Source organism: Peromyscus californicus, unplaced genomic scaffold, assembly GCF_007827085.1.
Source record: "Peromyscus californicus insignis strain IS unplaced genomic scaffold, ASM782708v3 Scaffold_23__1_contigs__length_62951481, whole genome shotgun sequence".
NCBI classification, from domain to species: Eukaryota; Metazoa; Chordata; class Mammalia; order Rodentia; family Cricetidae; genus Peromyscus; species Peromyscus californicus.
This window is the reverse complement of record NW_026294534.1, coordinates 28,540,539-28,560,029: the sequence shown is the minus strand read 5'-3', so window position 1 is coordinate 28,560,029 and position 19,491 is coordinate 28,540,539. Positions and strand designations below refer to the sequence as shown.

The window sequence follows — 19,491 nt, the reverse complement described above, 5'->3', positions numbered from 1 at the left end:
CCAGTGAAAAATTACAGAACCAGGAATTGAGAAGAGCATTCCTAATTGGCACGAAGCTATGGTTAAGAAATAATCTGAAGTTGTTTTCCCAAGGATGAGTAAGTGTTGGAGGCTTGAGACTCGGTGATGGGAGGAATTTGAAGTGCTTGGACCTAGTGGGGAACTGAGGTCTCTGAGAGGCTGATCTTGGGTTGGAATTAACTCACATGGGATTCAGAGTGAGTCCTGTCAAGAGTGAATTGTTGTGAGAGTGAACTTGACCCTGAGTCTCTCTCTCCCTTCCTGTCTGGCCCTGAGATCTCTTCCTTCCTCACACATACTGCAAAGATGCCATCTGTTATTAGGCCCTCAGGAAAGGTTGACCTAATAAAGCCACTTGAAAGTGTCCTTAAAAACTGTAAGCTAAATAAACCTTTGTGTAACTAGGCAGCCTCAAGTATTTCATTATAGCAATCAAAACAGACCAGTGTAGGAGGAGCCTCGTGAGCATTAAGAAGTTGGAACCGTAAATCTTAGGACCTGCGTGTTATTAAAAGGCTGTAGCTAGTACTGCTAGTTACGACTTCTGAGCCTTCTCACTGTTTTCATGGTCTTTTTGTGTGATTAAGTTGTCAAAGGTGTGTGGAAAATGGATACACGTGGAACTGTAAAGCTGCAGGAGAGCAGGGCAGGTTAAAAATGACTTCTTGACTGAAACAATTATGGAAACAATTAATTAGCATTCACACAGCACCTGATGATTTGCACGCTGCTCTTCCAGGGTCATTTCATCTTGCAAAAGTTGTGAACTGGTTCTTTGACACTGTTTCACGCCACTGTTAGGCATCACTGCCAAACCTTGAAAATTATGTTGTGGAATCCAGGGACAGTGAGAAAGGAGAAGGAGACATTAAAAGTCAGAAAACCTGCCAAACTCATTGGCATAGAAGTAGATGTTTGACGTTTTCGAAATGCAATAACATGTCTTGTAAAAGAAGCAATTGGCTCACATTTCATTCCAAAAACTGTACAAGAACTGCCTGGCACTTATTAAAAAAAAAAAAACTTTGGAGATGGGTATTTGATGTATAACCAATAATCAGTTTGCTTACTGGAAAGGTGGTGTCGCAAAACCTGGGCATATTTGAATCTAATTTTGAGGCGAAGCCTAGGCTTATCAGAATAAACCGCTGACTGTAAAGGAGCAGCATGGAGAGGAAATACAGGGAGCTGGTGAATATTTTACTTTAAAAACTCAAGCTACCGTTTAAGAAACAGTACAGTCGTGTCTGCTTTGCCCTGTAACCACAACTTAAAAGTGAGCATTGGTCTCACAACCAGCCGGCCCTAAAACCCGGGGTCAGGAAGAAGATCAATCACTGCGTTGCTGAGAAGGAACCTGGATGACCGCGCTACCTGCTCTGCTCTGGGCTCCCTCCCTAGGAACGAGCAAGCGGCTGGCATCTTCAGGAAGCGGCAGAGGTGATTGGGTTACCCTGGGCGCATCCCGATAAACGGGCGCGGGAGCCGCTGGCCCTAAGCCTTTCCAGATGTGGCCGCGGCGCGCGCTGGGCTGTCGGCCAGGAGGCCGCCTGCAGCCGCGTCCCCAGGCCGCAGAGCCAGCCGCAATGCCTGCGTCCTGAGCGCCCGGGAGCAACGAGGGTCCCGGGGGTCCGCCCGAAGTCACTCGCCGCTGGATGGGGGACCCCGAGGACCACGTGATGGCTCGGCCCCTGCGAGCCCCGCTGCGGAGGTCCTTCAGCGACCACATCAGGGACTCCACCGCCAGGGCTCTGGATGCTATCTGGAAAAACACCAGAGAGCGACGGCTGGCAGGTGAGGGGCATGGGGGAGAGCCAGGAATTAACCAGAAAGCTTTTAAATGCACAGACTGTCATTAACTCGCGAAATTAACAAGCTCATCAGCTGGAATATAGCCATCTCTGGTCCTCAACGTTTCGGGGGGTGTGGGTGGGGGGGGTTCTTTTTCTTTTATTGCCTCTTGTTATTGGTCTGATTGTTTCCAGCTAAGGTTTTTGAGCGCTTTTTTTTTTTTTTAACCTTGAGAAGAAAAGCAAGGTCCTTTGGAGTGTCAGGAAATCAGTGGTGGAAATGACAAACAGCAGGCAGCCCTGAGCTCCGCAGAGCGGTTGGTCGAGGGTCATCTTCTGAGCTGGTCTGGCCTGAGGTGCCCTGGCCTCACTGGCGCAGGCCAGGGGCCTGGCAGGGTGTGGGTTCGTGGGAGTGCCGCCCGACATCAGTCAGCTGGTATTTCCTACAGCCTAAGCTCTGAGTTCCAAGAAGGGTACCAGGTATGCCCGAAGCAGCAGCCGTTTGAAACGCAATAAAACATCCATACATTGGTGCAATTCAAATGTTCCAGGGCTCTCATGACGGGCGCCAAATGGCAGGGCTGTGTTTGAAGGACTCCAATGAGAAAACAAGGTCTGCTTAATTCTGGGTGGGAGGAATATTCTGAACCTGGCAGCAGGTAGCATCTCACCGTGGTGGAGAGTGAACCTGGGAAGAGAGCGGTATTCCAACAGCAAGGCTCCTTATTGGTGCCCTGAGCGAGCTTTACTATGCCATGCACGTGGAGGGATCAAAGAGCATGTTTTCTCGACTCTGTTGTTGTTATTAATTGTTGTTGTTGTTGTTTTGTTGTTTTGTTGTTTTGTTTTGTTTTGTCGTCCCCCACCCCACCCCCAATACTGGATGTACTCCAGGAATTGTTAACCGTTTTAGACGTGCCTCCAAAGGTTGATCCAGGTTTCTGGGCTATGTTCTTGACAAAGGTCACTTGATATCAAGTATTGTCTCGACAGGCCTTGCAGAAGGGGAATTTAAGGTGTGTGAATGTGATAAGGCAGATTATGAAGATAAGCATGAAAGTTTCATACCACGGTAGGCTGAGTTTTTTGTAATGACTGGTGTGTTTACCTTTGAGACAAGGTCTCACCACGTATCCCAGACTGGCCTTCTTCATCTCTCCAGTGCTGAGGTTATAGGTGTGAACCACCATATAATAAATGAAAAGTTGTTCTCTATTGATCTTAATAATACTTCCCAGGACAGGGAAAGGATGAACAATATTAAATTTAACCATAAAGCAGGGCACAGAAAACAAATTATTTTAATTTTTATCATGTTATTACTGCTTGAAAACAAAATGTGATGCCTTAATTAAAGCAATCAAACTTTCCAAAGTATCCAATGACAAGTCACAGTTGACCAGAGGAAGCCAAGGACATAAGATACACAAGTATAAGATGCCCAACTAAAATTGGTTGACCTAAAACAAAGAGAAAAAAGAATTATTCCTTCATTATCATAAAAGTTCTTATTACTAATACAGCAATGTTTGATTATGGTTTTCTGTGTTGGCTTGAAGTTTTAAGCTAATTGAACCATTACTGTTTTCCTGGATTTCCTCTTTGATTTTCGTAAAATCTAGAGCTTGACAGCTGAGGACAGATGAGAATGAAAATATTATGACTTGAACGTTCTGTGCCCCTCACATTTTTTTTTGCTTATGTATTAACAGTCTGTTTGTAGAGTCCAAATGCAGGAGCTGATACAAAGTTGTCCACACAAATCACCTGGAGAACTATGGTTACTTTTGATGTGTGATAGAAAATGAAGCATTCCCATAGCTCTGGCAGCAAATAGGATTTTGCTCCTCCAGTCACAATGAAGGAATTCTTCACGTAACTTGGCTCCTCAAGGAGGAGCGTAGGCACGCTAGGATGTTTATGTTGTGGAGAATGTGGGCAAAAAAAAAAAAAAAAAAGAACCTGGGTGACAATTGATGCGGATTACTGGGGACCTGGACACTGTTGCTTACTCCCTGGACCTTGGCTCAGGGCTGACACTGTCAGTGTTTGTAAATTGGAGACTGGTCTTTTGTGACCTTCAAGAGTGCTTACCCCCACTCCCTCCCTACCAGCATTTCTGCACTTAACCCTCCCACCGACCAAAACGCTAAACCACAGCTGTTCAGAGTTCATGGAGATTCACTTTTCTGAACAGCAGAGAAAATCATTATTATATGACAGCCCCACTTGGCCTTCCCTTGCAGAATGGAGGGTGGTGGAAAAGTCCCCACCCCCCTCTTCACTGGGAAACAAATGAGGTGACAGGTATGGGGAATTGGAAGCATCTAGTGGAAAGTACTTGTGCTCATAGTGACTGGAATGCTACTGCCGTGATGCTGATGGCCCCAGTGACTTGCACCAGGCTTCTCAATAACCAGAGACTGGCTGCTTTCTGCCTAGGCAAAGAGTTTGGTTGTGGGATGAAGTTTTAAGTTTTCTTTTTAGGTTATCGCTGTCTCTCCCACGTCTTGTAGCTGGAGTTTTCTCTCTGGGTCCCACCAAGCCCCAGCAGTCCGACAGTCCACTTATAAAATAAACACACAGACGCTTATATGTTTTAAACTGTTTGGCCTAATGGCTCAGGCTTCTTGCTAGCTGTTCTTATATCTTAAATTAACCCATTTCTATTAATCTATAAGTTGCCATGTGGCCCGTGGCTTACGGGTATCTTAACATCTTCTCATGACAGCAGCTGGCAGTGTCTCTCTGCCTCAGCCTTCCACTTCCCAGAATTCTCCTCTCTGCTTGTCCCACCTATACTTCCTGCCTGGCTACTGGTCAATCAGTGTTTTATTTATTAACCAATCAGAGCAACACATTTAACATACAGAACATCCCACAGCACTGGTCAGCCTCTCTCTCTTTCTCTCCACCTTCATAATTTAATAATTCCTAATTGTGATACCCTAAATTATGCCATGTGCAAAACCTGCCATTTTCCTCTCCTTGCCTTAAAATCCTGTATGGACTCTGTCTGTCATTTTTAAGGACCTGCATTCTTACATAAACAAAATACAGAACTGCCATGAGGCAAAGGCCACCCAGTTGTGAGAAATGGCAGAATGGATTGTCTTAATCTCACCCCCCTCTCTTTATGCCCCTCTCTGTGCCCAGTCACAACTCCTAAGAGTTTCTCTTACCCATGTCCCCAGCCCTCCGGGCTCACTGCCTTCTTAGAGCAGCTTGGGTCACTGAGCATTCGCTGAGTGGGAACTTGAGGATGACTGCCATTGACTGATGGAGCACGAAGCCTGTCTGGCTCAACAGTATGTCTTTCTCATATCTCTCATAGGTCATCGCAGTCAAAGCATAATACTGCCTGCCCTCCCCTTCCCCCCCCCCACCCCCCCACTACCGCCATGCTGCCCACTCATCTCCCTCCCACTTGGTACCTGGACATCTCTCAGCATCAAAGTGCATTTCATTCCCTTATAATGTCTCATAATTGTTTCACACAAGGCTTCTTTGCCTTATGTTAAGATGGACCTCCATCAGATTCTGATAAAGTCTATGGTTCGCTTCTCAGAATATTTACAAATGTAAATTCTATTATAGAGACTTATTTTTTTCTGTGTTTAAGAATATTTTTTTTATTTTACAATTTAATTTAATTTTACTTATCAGCCACTGATTCCCTTGTTCTCCCCCCTCCCACCCCGCCACCTTCCCCCCAGCCTACCCCCCATTCCCATCTCCTCCATGGCGAAGACTCCCCTGAGAATTGAGTTCAACTTGGTAGATTCAGTCCAGGCAGGTCCAGTCCCCTCCTACCAGGCTGAGCCAAGTATCCCTGTATAAGCCCCAGGTTCCAAGCAGCCAACACTTGCACTAAGGACAGGTCCCAGTCCCACAGCCTGGATGCCTCCCAAACAGATCAAGCTAATCAACTGTCTCACTTATCTAGAGGGCCTGATCCAGTTGGGGGCTCCTCAGCTATTGGGTTCATAGTTCATGTGTTTCCATTCGTTTGGCTATTTGACCCTGTGCTTTTTCCAACCTTGGTCTCAACAATTCTCGCTCATACAAACCCTCCTCTTTCTCACCAATTGGACTCCTAGAGCTCCAACTTGGACCTGGTCATTGATCTCTGCATCTGGTTCCCTCAGTCATTGGATAAGTTTTCTAGCACGACAATTAGGGTGTTTGGCCATCCTATCACCAGAGTAGGTCAGTTTGGGTTGTCTCTCGACCATTGCCAGTAGTCTATTGTGGAGGTATCTTTGTGGATTTCTGTGGACCTCTCTAGCACTTTGCTTCTTCCTATTCTCATGGGGTCTTCATTTATCATGGTCTCTTATTCCTTGTTCTCCCTCTCTGTTGTTGATCCAGCTGGGATCTCCCGCTCCCAAGTGTCTGTTAAATATGGAGAATTATGAAGGAAGAAACCAATTACAAGGAAACCTACCTATAGAAATGTTCAGATCACACAATGATAATACAGTAGCTTAAGATGAACTAACTATATGATGATTTTACAATATGGGCACTTAGGTATAAAGTAAAAGGCATTTTTAAAGGCCCCAGTATACCAACCATTGTGACTTAGCTAGGTTAAGAACTAACCTGTGCTTGCTGTCCTTCTCTTTAACTTGGCTATTTGTCACTAACCAGTATAAGTAGAAATTACTAAGAAGCAAGGGCCATTGCTAGATCACCAGGGTAGAGCCTATAACTTTACTGCTTGATTACTGAATGACTCTAATACCCAGAGGTGCCCAGTAGTTGGCCCCTGATGTCATGGGAACATCCGTGGACAGAAAAATGCCAATTAAGTGCGATCAGAGTGAGCTCAGCTCCACCCAACTGCTGAGAAGGGGTGGGTATAGATGTGTGGTAATATGTGCAACAGTCAGTGTGATATGGAAAAGCGTAGTTTTTGTTGGTCACAGAGTCCCGGGGACCTCTAATAACCTCATAAGAGGAAAGGCAGTTCATCGACATTCATGACTGTGGAAACTGCTAAATAGAGTTTAATAAAATCGATACATGACATTTCCCCCCTGTCCAACTTTGACTCTACCATAGACTATAAACCAAGATCCTCTGTTTAGTGCTGACTGTGGTTCCAGATGTTGCCAGTAGCTTTGCCATGTACTAGCTCTTGGCGGAATGAGGTAACAAGGGCTTGAGCTCCAGCCAAGGGCACCCATAAACATGAACCCTTATCATTGTGATGCCAGGTTCTCATAGAGAGCTGGCTATAGCGTGATGTATATTTGACAAAATTCTACAAGCCAGTTGAGACGACTCTAAAGAAAAACAAAAACAGATTAAAATTCAAGGTAGAATTAAGCTAAAATGACTGAAAGTAAGGCAAATCCAGACTTGGAATGTGTGGTAACTTTCTTCAGCCTGGAAAGAAGAATTGATAGATTAAAAAGGAAATCTGTGCTAGTTTTAAAAAGATCTAATAAAGTGAAATAAATACACAGTATAAACGCACATAGATTGGGAAAAAGGAATCCAGTGTCTCTGTGAAAGACATGATATCTTGATATCTAAGGAGGAAATCTAAGTGCCTCAAATATTGAGACACAAGGCAGGGTGCTGTCTCTACAGCTCAGCACCTAAGGAAGGAAAAAGGTTAATTGACTATGAAGCAAGAAAATTTAGGCAAATTTCAGTCTAGATAAGCTTCAACTGACATAAAACAAATCATTTAAGTGTGCATTGGATTGGACTTTTGGGATATTTTATTGTGTGTTTACTATCATATGTCTTTTGGGCAAGAGATTTCTGTATTTCAGTTGATCGGGTCTGTCATAAGCCAGCACCATAAGTGTCTGGCCTGATCCACAGTGTGCTTGTTCTCAAGGATTCTGGCCCCATTCCACTGAAGGGCAACTACAAACATTGACTCTTGTGAGCTGCTCTGTGCTCCTGCGGTTCACAGTGAAAAGCAAGTAAAGGCACATGGAATGCCTTTTAACCAGGAGTGAGGTAGGTCTCAAAATATGCAGTAAACAAAGACAGCCCTACTCCTAGACTTTTGAAGAGAGACAACCAGCCATTAGGGATGCCTCATGATGTGAGCGGACAGCCACCGAGTTTACTATTTTGATAACGAGGGAATGAGTCAGTGTCAAGGTGGGCTTTGATGTATGAGAATATGGGGACTGGGTTTGCAGCTGTGCCTCAGATTGCCTGAGTTAGGAGTGTGGCTCTCGAAAGATCTTACTAACTCAGAGACGGAAGCAGCAAGCAGGGGGCCTGCAGGGTTCTGCACCAGGTCCTCTGTGTATCTATTAAAGTTGTCAGCTTAGGGTTTCTATGAGATGCCCGTGCGTGTGCACGAGTGGGTCTCTGAGTCTTGTGTCTTCTCTTAGGACTCTCTTCCTCTGTTGGTTTGTCTTGTCCAACTTCGTTGTGACCGTTTCCCTTTTATCTTCTTACATTTCATTTTGTCGTGTTTGGTTGTTAGCTCTTAGAAGCCTGTTCTTTTCTAATGAGAGACAGAAAGGGAGTGGATCTGGAGAGGGGGGGAGGTCGGGAGGAACTGGGGGGAGTAGAGGGAGGGGCAACTGTAATCCGGATATAGTGTTTGAGGAAATAATCTGTTTTTAATAAAAGGGGGGAATTTAAAAAAGACTGTGACTCTTTCACTGGGTAACTTTTGGACAAAGCAGTGTGTTCCTTACCAACACAAAAAGGGCGAGAACTGTACCTGCATTGTAATATCAGTTAAGTGAGCTACTATTAGACACGCTCAGAGGAGCCTTTGGCAAACTGAGAAAGCACAGTCTCGTTTTTTTTTTGTTGTTGTTGTTGTTGTTGTTGTTGTTATCACCTCCACCTCCCTTTTCTTTGTGTCCTATTTCTTGAGGAACCTCACCCTCATGCAGCACTATCACGGTAATCGACCTAGGGCTTCGGAGCAGAAGTAGCTCGGTCAGTCCCCCAAACCAAACAAGCGAACAAGCAAACTTTCAGTGGCAAGTGGGTTTACTTCTGTATCTCAGAAGAGCAGCAGCGAGAGACCTAAAGGAAGTGATTTTTTTTTAAAAAAAAACAGATCTGTGTGACCTCCCAAAGGAAGTGACCAGAATAACTGTTTCTTCACACTGGTGAGGAAATCAGCCTCGAGTGTAGGTTTGTCACACTTAACGGGCAATCTCTGGACATCTTCCCAGGCAGGCTGGAACGTGCTGTGTGTGGATGGAGCTGAACATGTAAAAGAGCAGCCGCACCAGCGAGCCTGGGCTTTCAAGCGTGAAGCTCCGCTCTGGTGTGGGAAAGGATGCTAAATGTCAAGGCCAGTGTTGGAAAGGGGCTGTCCTGCATCCGTCCCTCTCTGGAGCAAAACAGCTGTGACTCTTTCATTTATTGGAAGGGGTATGCATGGGTGGCGTTCCAGCTCGCCTGAGGTCTCTGTGATTGGAATCACTAGATGTCGAAAGTCAACACCTTGATAGGAAGAACATTTGTATTGATTAAGCAGCTGAAACTGTGCTATGTAGCAAAAAAAAAAAAAAAAAAAAGGGGTTTAAAGGAACATTCCTCTGGAAGCTCCCCGTTCCAGAGGAATGATTTAGGTGGAGATTGAGGTTAGACGTAAGTGTCATTCAACTTCTGGTTCATCACTTATTCACTTTTAAATCTGTCATTCTCAAAAGGGAGGCTCCACCAGCCACATGGTATGTGCTGGAGTCCTGTGTCCCAGTGAAGACCTGTCCTGATTGGTCCCTCAGTTTCTTTCCCTGTGGGTCATCAATAAGCACTAATACTTTCAAGTGCTTGCCTGGAGTTATTGATGAAGACATAATCACAGTAGAGGCCAGACTTATTCCCATCCCATCATCATCAGGCTCACGATGGTGATACTACTCTTGCTCTTCTCAGCTTGAGGACGAGACACCAGACCTACTGGGACTGTGAATCAAAGGTGGTGGCTGCCAGCAGGTGCTGCCATCATTTGTGTGCATTGCATGGGTGCCTGCTAAGCGCCACGTCTGTACTGAAAGATCTAGAGAAAATTTCTCATTTTGGGTTTGAAATCATCCTGAGAAGTAAATACTACTATTTTTAGTCTCCTTCAAATAAAAGGATTTGGGGAAATATGTTAAAAATATATTCATGAGTTTCATAGATAGAGTCGAGTGTAGCATGAATCATAAGAGGTCTTATTAATAAAAACAAACCCAGAGCCAGGTATTGGGGTGAACGCTGAATGATCAGAGAAACGGAACAAGCCACAGCCAACCTCACCTTGCCAACTCCTCAGCTGATCCTGTTTCCTCAGACTGAAAGCCTCTGAGTCCTCATCCGAATGGATCTCAGCTGAACTGCTGCTAAAAGCCTAAAAGCTTAACAAGACTCTAGTTCCTGGTCCTCATGCCTTATATACCTTTCTGCTTCCTGCCATCACTTCCTAGGATTAAAGGTGTGTGTCACCATGCCTGGCTATTTCCAGTGTGGCTCTGAACTCACAGATGTCCGGATGGATCTCTGCCTCGGGAATGCTAGGACTAAAGGTGTGTGTGCCACCATTTTTTGGCCTCTGTGTCTATCTAGTGGCTGTTCTGTTCTCCGACCCCAGATAAGTTTATTAGGGTGCAAAATATATTGGAGGACACAATATCACCACAGTCTAGGAACCTCCAAGCCTGTCAATTATCTTTCATTCAATTTACAAAGATTTATTGACCATCTAGTTGTATAGCAAACACTACACCGGACACTGAATGGCAAACAAAAGACAGACAGAAACCTTGCCTGTCTCTCACAGGTATGACATTTATCTGACTGTGGACCAAAGGAGTACAGCCTGGGCCTAGTAAACCTCATTTCACTAAGGAAGAATTGCAGACTAGCTCCAAGCTCTAAGGGAGGTATGAAGCTCATCACTGATAGGATCTTAAAACTTCCATCATCAGGGATGTGGGAGAAGGCACACTTGTAAGGGACTGTATCAGCAAGGTGTGTATGCAGCTTCGAAAAACATGCACTAACCTGCTGCCCTCATAGTATGAGCTGCACCTTGCAAACTGCTGACTTAGGAGAAAAACCTCGAAGTATGTAGGTCTGGTGCCACACTCCGCAACACTGGGTCCTGGGAACCAGACCGGGATGACAAGGACATGAAGAAAAGACAGACACATGGGCACACAGAGAAAATCTGGGACAGGGTGAGCTGTGCTTGCTCCGATGGAGGATGCCAATTGCCACAGCAACCTGGAAACATAGCATGTCTATTTTATACATCTGAATGGGGGAGGTGGGTTTATTAGATACAGCTGAATGTGGAGGCGGGGCTGTGGTACACAGATAAATGTGGAGGTGGGGCTGTGGTATGCAGATGAATATGGAGGTGGGGCTGTGGTATGCAGATGAATATGGAGGTGGGGCTGTGGTATGCAGATGAATATGGAGGCGGGGCTGTGGTATGCAGATGAATATGGAGGGGGGGCTATGATATGCAGATGAATGTAGAGAAGATATCTCAGTAGGGGGGTCTCTGTAGTGGAGCAATCTCAGGCTAAAGTTATCCCAGAGTAGAAGCTGTGGTTGATAGATAGGTCCTACATACACACTCAACATCTGCACTTGGGCCAGAGGAAGGCTTTGCCATCCTCTGAGCCTTACCCATGGATAAGGCTCATAGGTTTAAGGCACTGGAGTCCTTGGTATAGCTGTGCTTGTGATCAACAATACACATTCACTCAGGACGTCGTCCACTCCTTACACATTCACTCACTACTTCCTTCCCTCTTCACAGCCCAGCATAATTATAAAGATTGAAGAACCCCAGTTTAAGCTGCCTTACTGGTTCCTTCCAGACCCCTTCCTGAACAGAGCATAGTCTGTAGGCATGAATAAATAAGAAAGACTATCTGGTTCATCCACAGAACCAAGAGAAATCCCCTCCTTCAGATGCAGATCAGGCCTGGTGGTATATCTTTCCTGGTAAATGGCATTTCTCCTGTTTAAAAGAGAAAAAAAAAAGATTTACTTCCAAAATGCTAGATCATATTTTTAATCATTTTTAAAAAATAAGTTGTTGACCTCATTTTCAAAGTTAAGAGACAAAAATGTAAAATATGTCACAATCTAGAAACAGGATGCTCTTGGCTGATTTAGAAATCAGAATGAGCTAAAACTAGAAGTTGTGCTTTTAATATTTCAGTTTACATACACAATTATGCTCAGACTTCAGCGCACATGCGCTATAGGACTGAAATGGGTTGTCCTAAGTGATTTGGGATCCCACAAAAATTCTCAAAGATCCAAAGTGGAAGTCAAGACTCATTTTTTTGTCTGATAATAACCTTAAAAATACATTTTTGATTTAAATTTTCAAGAGAAAGGAAAAATAAGGCAGGCTAAATGTTGTATTTAAAATGTGGTATTGTTATTATTTTAATGCTTTCTAGTTGTGGTGTTTGCTTCTTGCTTCTGTAGTTGTCAACTTGACAAAATCTAAAGTCACTTAGGAAGAGTCTCAAAAGGGGTTATCTACATTGGCTTGGTCTGTGGGGTTGTCTTAAGTTAATCTATGTGGAAATCCCATCCCACTGTGAGTAGCGTCATTCCCTAGGCTGAGGGTCCTGAACTGTGCAAGTGTGGAGAAATTGAGCTGCACATGAAGAAATGAACATACAACCATTCTTTTCTCTTTGTTAATGATCGCTGGTGTGATATGACTAGCTATTTGAAGTTCTTGCCTTAACTTTACTATACTGATTGATTTTAATAGTCTGAATATTAGTTATCATCTACTCAATGCAGGTATCCATTTTATCAATGGGAAAATTACTAAAGGATATAGGGATTTGTACTGATATTACTGTCACCAATTTTCCTGATTAATTGAGGCATAACAGGATGCTGAAAAGACATTCAAGTATTATACCTTATGTTATATTAGAGGTGATTTTACTAATGTATTCCAAGCAACCTTATTATTATTTCTTAATACTACTTGGTGGAGAGGGTAAAAGATGCAAATGAAGAAAAATAACACCCAGCCTAGTGAGCTATTGGCTGCTAATAGATGTCTGGGTGGAGAGATCATTGTCTTCACCTACTGGTGAGCCCACCAGGCTCAGATGGATTCATGCACAAATGGCCCTTTTTAAAAACAGTAGGTTCCAATCAAAACAAAAAGGCATGAACATGGGAAAGAAATCTGTAGGGAGGTGGAGGAATTGGCAGGGTGGGAGGGTGATAAGGAGAGTGGAATGAGACAAGTCAAAATGTATTATACACACATATGAAGCTGTCAAAGAATAAGCTTAAACAAAAATTGCAGATTTTAAGGCTGAACGTTTCCTCTTCAAGTAACCAGTATAAAAACAAGGTACTGAATATTAATAATACAGTATACAGTCAAGAGAACATTGATCATACACTATATATTCAAGAGGACAATGATTATACACTGTACACTCAAGAGGAGGTTGGTCAGACTGTACAGTCAAGAAGACATTGACCAGAAACTGTATAATGGAGAAGGCAGGCAGGACACCCACTGAAGCAAAAGGTACAAAAGGTGGGCACTACCTTCATCAATTTCATATTACTGATTGTACACCTGGTCATAGACACTATGGCAGACAGCAGAAATGACACAGAGATAAATTAAAGGTCATCTCTGGACTCCAGTGTTTACGCTTCTATTTGACAGCAGAAAACAATGTATATAGGAAATAAGCTCAGAGGCATGATTTGACAGCTAGAGGAAGGTACGTGCTGAGCCTGGCCCTATCTACTCTTCTGTCTCCCTTCCCCTTAGCCCCCTCCTGCTCACTTCCTTCTTTCTTTCTTTCCTCTCTTTTTCCTGCTTTTCTCTCCTTATGATTCTCCCTCTCTGTCTCTCTCTCTCTCTCCTTTCTGCATCAGAAAATTACCATTAGTCCAGTTGTATTAAAAAACAAAAGGACATCCATGCTATTTCACCCTTACTTGATTTTGTCAGGGTTATGCTCCTCCTATAGGCTCATGAACTGTATTTATAAGTGAAAACTGTCTTTACACATAAACCTTTAACATCATAGTGAGCGCTTTTCTACTATTTTCCCTGAAAACAAAACCCACATAATCATTGTAGAAAAGCCTCTATGAGAATGTGGCAGTAGTGGTGTGTGTGTGTGTGTGTGTGTGTGTGTGTGTGTGTGTGTGTGTGTGTGTGTAAGAAAAAGAACTCAGAAGTGAGGCAGTAAGATAAATACAGGCATCATAAACTACCCTGTGTTTCATAGCAGCATTTATATATTCATTCAACATTTCAGGAAATTCTCCTATTAGTTATTCAACTGACTGATCAGTTTCCTCTTTCCACTGAATATATAATAATAAACATGTGTATAAACACACACATATATAACATGCTTGAAGATGTGTAGGTATGTATATCTCTATAGACATCTGGTCCCCCTGTGATTTTACTCTTGTATGACATGGAAAACAGTAAGGCTTGCCTTTTTTGCGGCAGTCATTGACCCAAACCTTACATTCACTGTAAAGCAGATGTGTTTGCACATGTGTGTCGTGTCAGTGAGAGCCAGAAAACAAAGGCATTCCTTTTGATGATTCTTCCAACCTACTATGGCTCCCCATAATTTTACAGTAAAAATAATCTTAGTGCTGAGCTCAGCATAGGGACAGAGAGTTGTCCATGCTTATCCTCTGCAGCAGGAATCTTAATCAACCATTTCCATCAAGAGAAATAATAAGTATCAGTTATCAGAGGCTGGGGAGGTAACTAGATCGATAAAGCACTTGCCAGCAAAGCATAAGGACTTTAGTGCAATCCCTAGCACCTATATTAAAACAAAATGCTAGATGTGGGTGTGAATCCTTATAATCCCAGCACTGGGGAGACAGACCAATCCATAGAGCTTTCTGGACAGTCTAGCCTAACCTAGGTCCCAGTGAGAGATCCTGTCAGCCAAAAACTGTGGATGGTTTCTGAGAAATGATACCAAGGTTAACCTCCAGCCTCTACACCTGAGTTCGTGTGTACGTGCGCACACACACACACACACACACACATACACACACACACACACACACACGAAGGGGAATTAGAAACTTCTAAACAATAAAAATCACAAAGATACAGTGAAACCATTGAATATGACTGTTTGATAAGTGTTAAGTGATGACCCCTGAACCTCCTGGTTCCATGTCGGTCCTTTTGACCTCAGGCAACTTCTTATCAATGTGGCACATCTAAGCAGTCACCCGTGCACACGTGCAAACACCCCTCTGGAGTCGAATGACATCAAGGAATTTCTCTTCATAAAGACTGAAGGGTCTTGATTTACAGGATGCTGGTGGAAAAGTCACGACACAGCAGCTGGCCGTTGACAACCTGTAGTCGGGGAAATAGCACATTTTCTGGAGTCTAGACTTTGTTTTATCTTGTAAATTTTTGGTGACATATTTAGTGTTTTGCAGACAACTCTCAAATTACCGAGTCAGCAGTCAGTATGGCTCAGTTTATCGCGACCCATCATCTTTAATCTGGTCTTGAATAGCAGGATGTTGTAGGTCTGGATTGAAGTGCGACCTTTGAATGTTTCCCATTCATGCTTGATTACTATATCCTAGAGGTCTAGACAGTGTTGTTGGTTTCTCACCAACACAAACATCTGGCAAAAAAAAAAAAAACCTCTACTAGATGAGTAAGAACATTTCAAATTCACCCATATGATGTTTTAAAATAAAAGTCTTTTAAATGAAACCCATCTCAGGTCCCAGAGAACAGCATCAAGCATATTGTTTTCTACTCTGATAAAACTGTCTTTGGACCACGATTTTTCACTGAGGAAAACAAGTTTGGACATGCCATTTCGGGCTGCAGGAAACATCTTTCTTTTATCCTCTTACAAGAAACTACAACTTCACGTGGCGACTTTCAGCCAAGTGAACTTCACACGCGCACATTGACTCCCATGGCCCTTGGGTTGGACAAGTGAGATAATGGGGGTGGAGGGCAGTAAGCAATGAGAGTTCTCCAGACTGATTAGAAGACTTCCTAGGCTTCGATTTCACATGGAACTATTTGAACATTCTAAGATACGCTCATTGTATTAGTGCTGTGCAAGGGCTTTTTCAATAAAGGTGTACTTGTGAGTTTGTGTATGTGTGACATATGCACTTGTGTGTGTGGAAGTGCAGGGGAATGGTGGGGGCCCTGCTCTATCACTCTCTTATTCCTTTTAAAGGGAGTGTTTCACTGAACCTGGTGCTAGGTTGGTAGCCCACAAAGCCCAGCTCTGAGTTACAGGTCCTATGACCACTCTCAGCTTTTTACAAGGTTACTGAGCTACACGTGTTCCCTCATGTGTCTTGGCGTTTCCACAGCAAGTACTCTTGGCTACTAAGCCATCTCTCCAGCCCCTACAGAGAGCTTTTGTCAGGGCCCAAACTCTTCTGAGTAGTGTGTCACCGAGGGAGAAGCTGGGTCCCTTCCCCTCATGCTAGAACTGCTGATCATATTCAGCTGAACACCATACAAAACACACCCACAGCCATGAACACCAGGTAGGAGACCGTGGCTAGATAATCAGACCATTCCAGAGTATGTGATTTACTAATGTCTTCGATGTACAAACCACAGATACATAACTGTCATAAGAAATACCATGGGAATTAATACTGGGAATTTTGGAGATTGGTTGAAATGTATATTTGATAACTAATTCCGACAGTTTGTCGATGACATTTTCTTTCCTTCCTCTTTTTTTCCTTAAGGAATGAAATGGAATTTAAAAAAAAAAAAAAAGAAAAGACAGGTTTCCCTCAGCTCTTCAGTGGTTATTTTTATAAATTCATGACTTAGAACTCAAGACTGTTTCTTCGTAGAGCTTTTTAGCACAGCATAATCATTGCACAACTGAACATAAAGATAGGAGGTAAACTCCAGAAAAGTCATGCCAGAGCAGTGCCTGAAAACCTACAGTAAATGCCCTTTGCACTGTTTAAGACAATAACGAAAGTCCCCGACCAGCCACCCTGGACGTACCTCAAGGATTAGCCAGTACATGCTCATAAGCTGGGAAATGGGGAAAAATAAGCATTTAATTTAAAAGGAAGGGAGGAAAGAAAGGAGGGAGGAAGGGAGGGAGGGAGGGAGGGAGGGAGGGAGGGAGGAAGGAAGGAAGGAAGGAAGGAAGGAAGGAAGGAAGGAAGGAAGGAAGGAAAGGAGAAAAGAAAATGTAGTCTCGGGAGATGAGGGTAGCCAGCTGTCTGCTCTCTTAGAAACGGACAAGTAGATCAAACCGGGCACCCATCTTCACACAGACCACTACACACATTCCGAACTCCCATTCTTGTGATGCCAGTTCACAGAAAATGTTTTCATTTCAGTGACCCTGAGCATGACTCCCATGCCGCCGCATACAGTGTGTTCAGAGTGACCCTCCATGGCCTTCCCCACTCAGTAATCCCCACCACTGCCCACCCGCACAGTCCCCCACTCTCATGTGTCTTCTGCAACGGGCATTTGTTTTCCCATTTTGTGCTGAATGGGAAAGTGCTATACTGTGTTTCATGAGCTCACTGTGTGTAACTTGTCCTTGAATGTAAATGTTTTATTTCTCGCTGTCCTATTTCTTCCCTATTTGAACATTAAATATTTTTGTGAATTAATAAAAGTTCATTATTTTAGTTCTCCTCTGATCTTAAAATAAAAGTACATTTTTAAAAGCCACAGTAACTTAGGCAATATCTGGATTTTGTTCTGTTATTTTCAATGGAGCTTAGAATGGCATTTGACTGTTTTTATTACTTAAGAGAAAAACTGACCCATACCCTGTACAAATTGAGTTGTGAGGGTCAAAAGCCAAGTGCTTTTAATAACTTTTTAAGAGTGAGTAATCTTTGTTCACTTTGAAAACTGTGGTATGTACTAATTTCTTTGCAACATGAAAGAGATGTTGCTATAGTTAATGGTCCATGCAATGGCACCACGGGGCACTAAATTGTGGCGTCTCCGGTGACTTGGGTTGCCATTCTCATAACCTACTCATTGTTTATTAAACACAGTTTGGGTAGCATTTGAAATTATCTTTGCTTCCCCAAAGCCTTGTCTCCAAAAATAATCTTTAAATAGGTTATCAATTAACTCACAGTAAGGTTATTTCGCTAAACAGTTCAGACGTTCAAGATACATAAGTCTCAATCACTAGCAAGTAATAAGACATCCCCATTCCTGTGGAAGGTCCTCATAAGCCACTTCTCGATGGCATTATCCACTCTGCCTCCTCCTTGTAGCTATGGTTTTATTATAGTGGCTTTATCTCATCACATGTTCAGACATCCCAAATCGTATCAATTATCTCAGCACATTTAAAAGTGTTAAATGGTATAAGATTGCAAATACCATCCGCAACTCTCCTTGCTCACAGTTCTATTCCTGATATTTCCAACTGAATGTACTCACCCCCATTGCTATTATAGAACCATGCCAAATTTACTCACATTTACATTCCTTACCGCTGCATGCTAATACAAGTGCTTGTTGTTGTGAATATTTTTATTCAGATCTCCGTGTGTGTGTGTGTGTGTGTGTGTGTGTGTGTGTGTGTGTGTGTGTACAGAAGTTCTTAGGTGGTAGAGTAATTCACCAAAGGATACAGTTTCATAGCCCAAGTGATGCACATAAAGATAGCTAGAGTGTTTAACAAGAATTACAGAAATACCAGTGGTTTGTAAGAACACCCACTGTGTAGAGAAATTCCCAATGGCATAAAAGCCACAAAATAGTTACTTTTAAAACACTAAAATTTAAATGATATAGATAATATGATACCAACAATGTCAAATATATACACTTACATATATACATGTGTGTGCATATACATATATACATAAAAGCTTGCATATAAATTATGTCATATATCATGAAGAATATTAAATTATTAATAAGATTAAGCAAATACTACATAAATAAGATTTTTAATTTAACTTTTTGAGAAATATGTTCTTGAGCACTATATTTATATTGTTTCCACCCATCTTACTCCCCCTGCAACTACTTCCATACCCCCAACCCTCCTTCAAATTCGCCACCTCTCTTTTGTTTTGGTTATTATTTTTACATAAACGCAAGCACACACATACACACACAAAGATGTACCAAACTGGGAAGCAGTACGTCAGACTGAAGAGAAGAATAAGCCCATGCAAGAGGTTCCGGCAAAAAAAAAAAAAGAAAGAAAGAAAAAAGAAAAAGAAACTGTAATTGCAGAAACACAAAATAGAACTAAGAACACAAAGAGGAAAAAAAAAAGACAGCATCAACACGCACCTTTCACTAATAACTTTAAATATTAATGTCTTCAACTCCCTAGTCAAGAGACAGTTTCAATGAATAGATTATGAACGAACTTTTGAGTGAAAGTTGTAAATAATGAATGAATGTGTCTCGGTTAGCATGGCTTCTTATTTGGAGGAGGCTAAAATGTAGGTCGGTGTCTGTTTAAAGGAAATAATAAGTTTGAAGTTCGCTTGTACCAAATCTAGGCCTGTACTGGGCCCTAAATACAAGTAAGGTAGATGCTGAATGTAGATAATAAAAGTTGAGTGTATTTGACCAGTAGGAACAGTAAAAATATCTTTTTCAGAGATGACATCCCACAGTAACTTACATTAAGAAATGCTTACAAGAACACTTAGTAAGAGAATATTTTCT

At 42.7% G+C, this 19,491-nt stretch overlaps 1 protein-coding gene across 4 annotated transcripts in view; it reads left to right on the top strand.

Moving 5' to 3' along the window:
- The window catches only part of Dlc1 (DLC1 Rho GTPase activating protein), a 374,422-nt gene that overhangs the window by 202,337 nt on the left and 152,594 nt on the right, over positions 1–19,491 (top strand). The window contains exon 1 of one of the 4 annotated variants that reach the window (XM_052752055.1): positions 1,064–1,815. The exons of 2 other annotated variants lie outside the window; for them this stretch is intronic. In XM_052752055.1, the coding sequence (XP_052608015.1) occupies positions 1,677–1,815 (139 nt within the window). In that variant the 5' untranslated portion in view covers positions 1,064–1,676. Of the gene's footprint in view, positions 1–1,063; positions 1,816–19,491 lie in introns of those variants that run through there. One more of the 4 variants, XM_052752053.1, reaches the window with a different exon arrangement.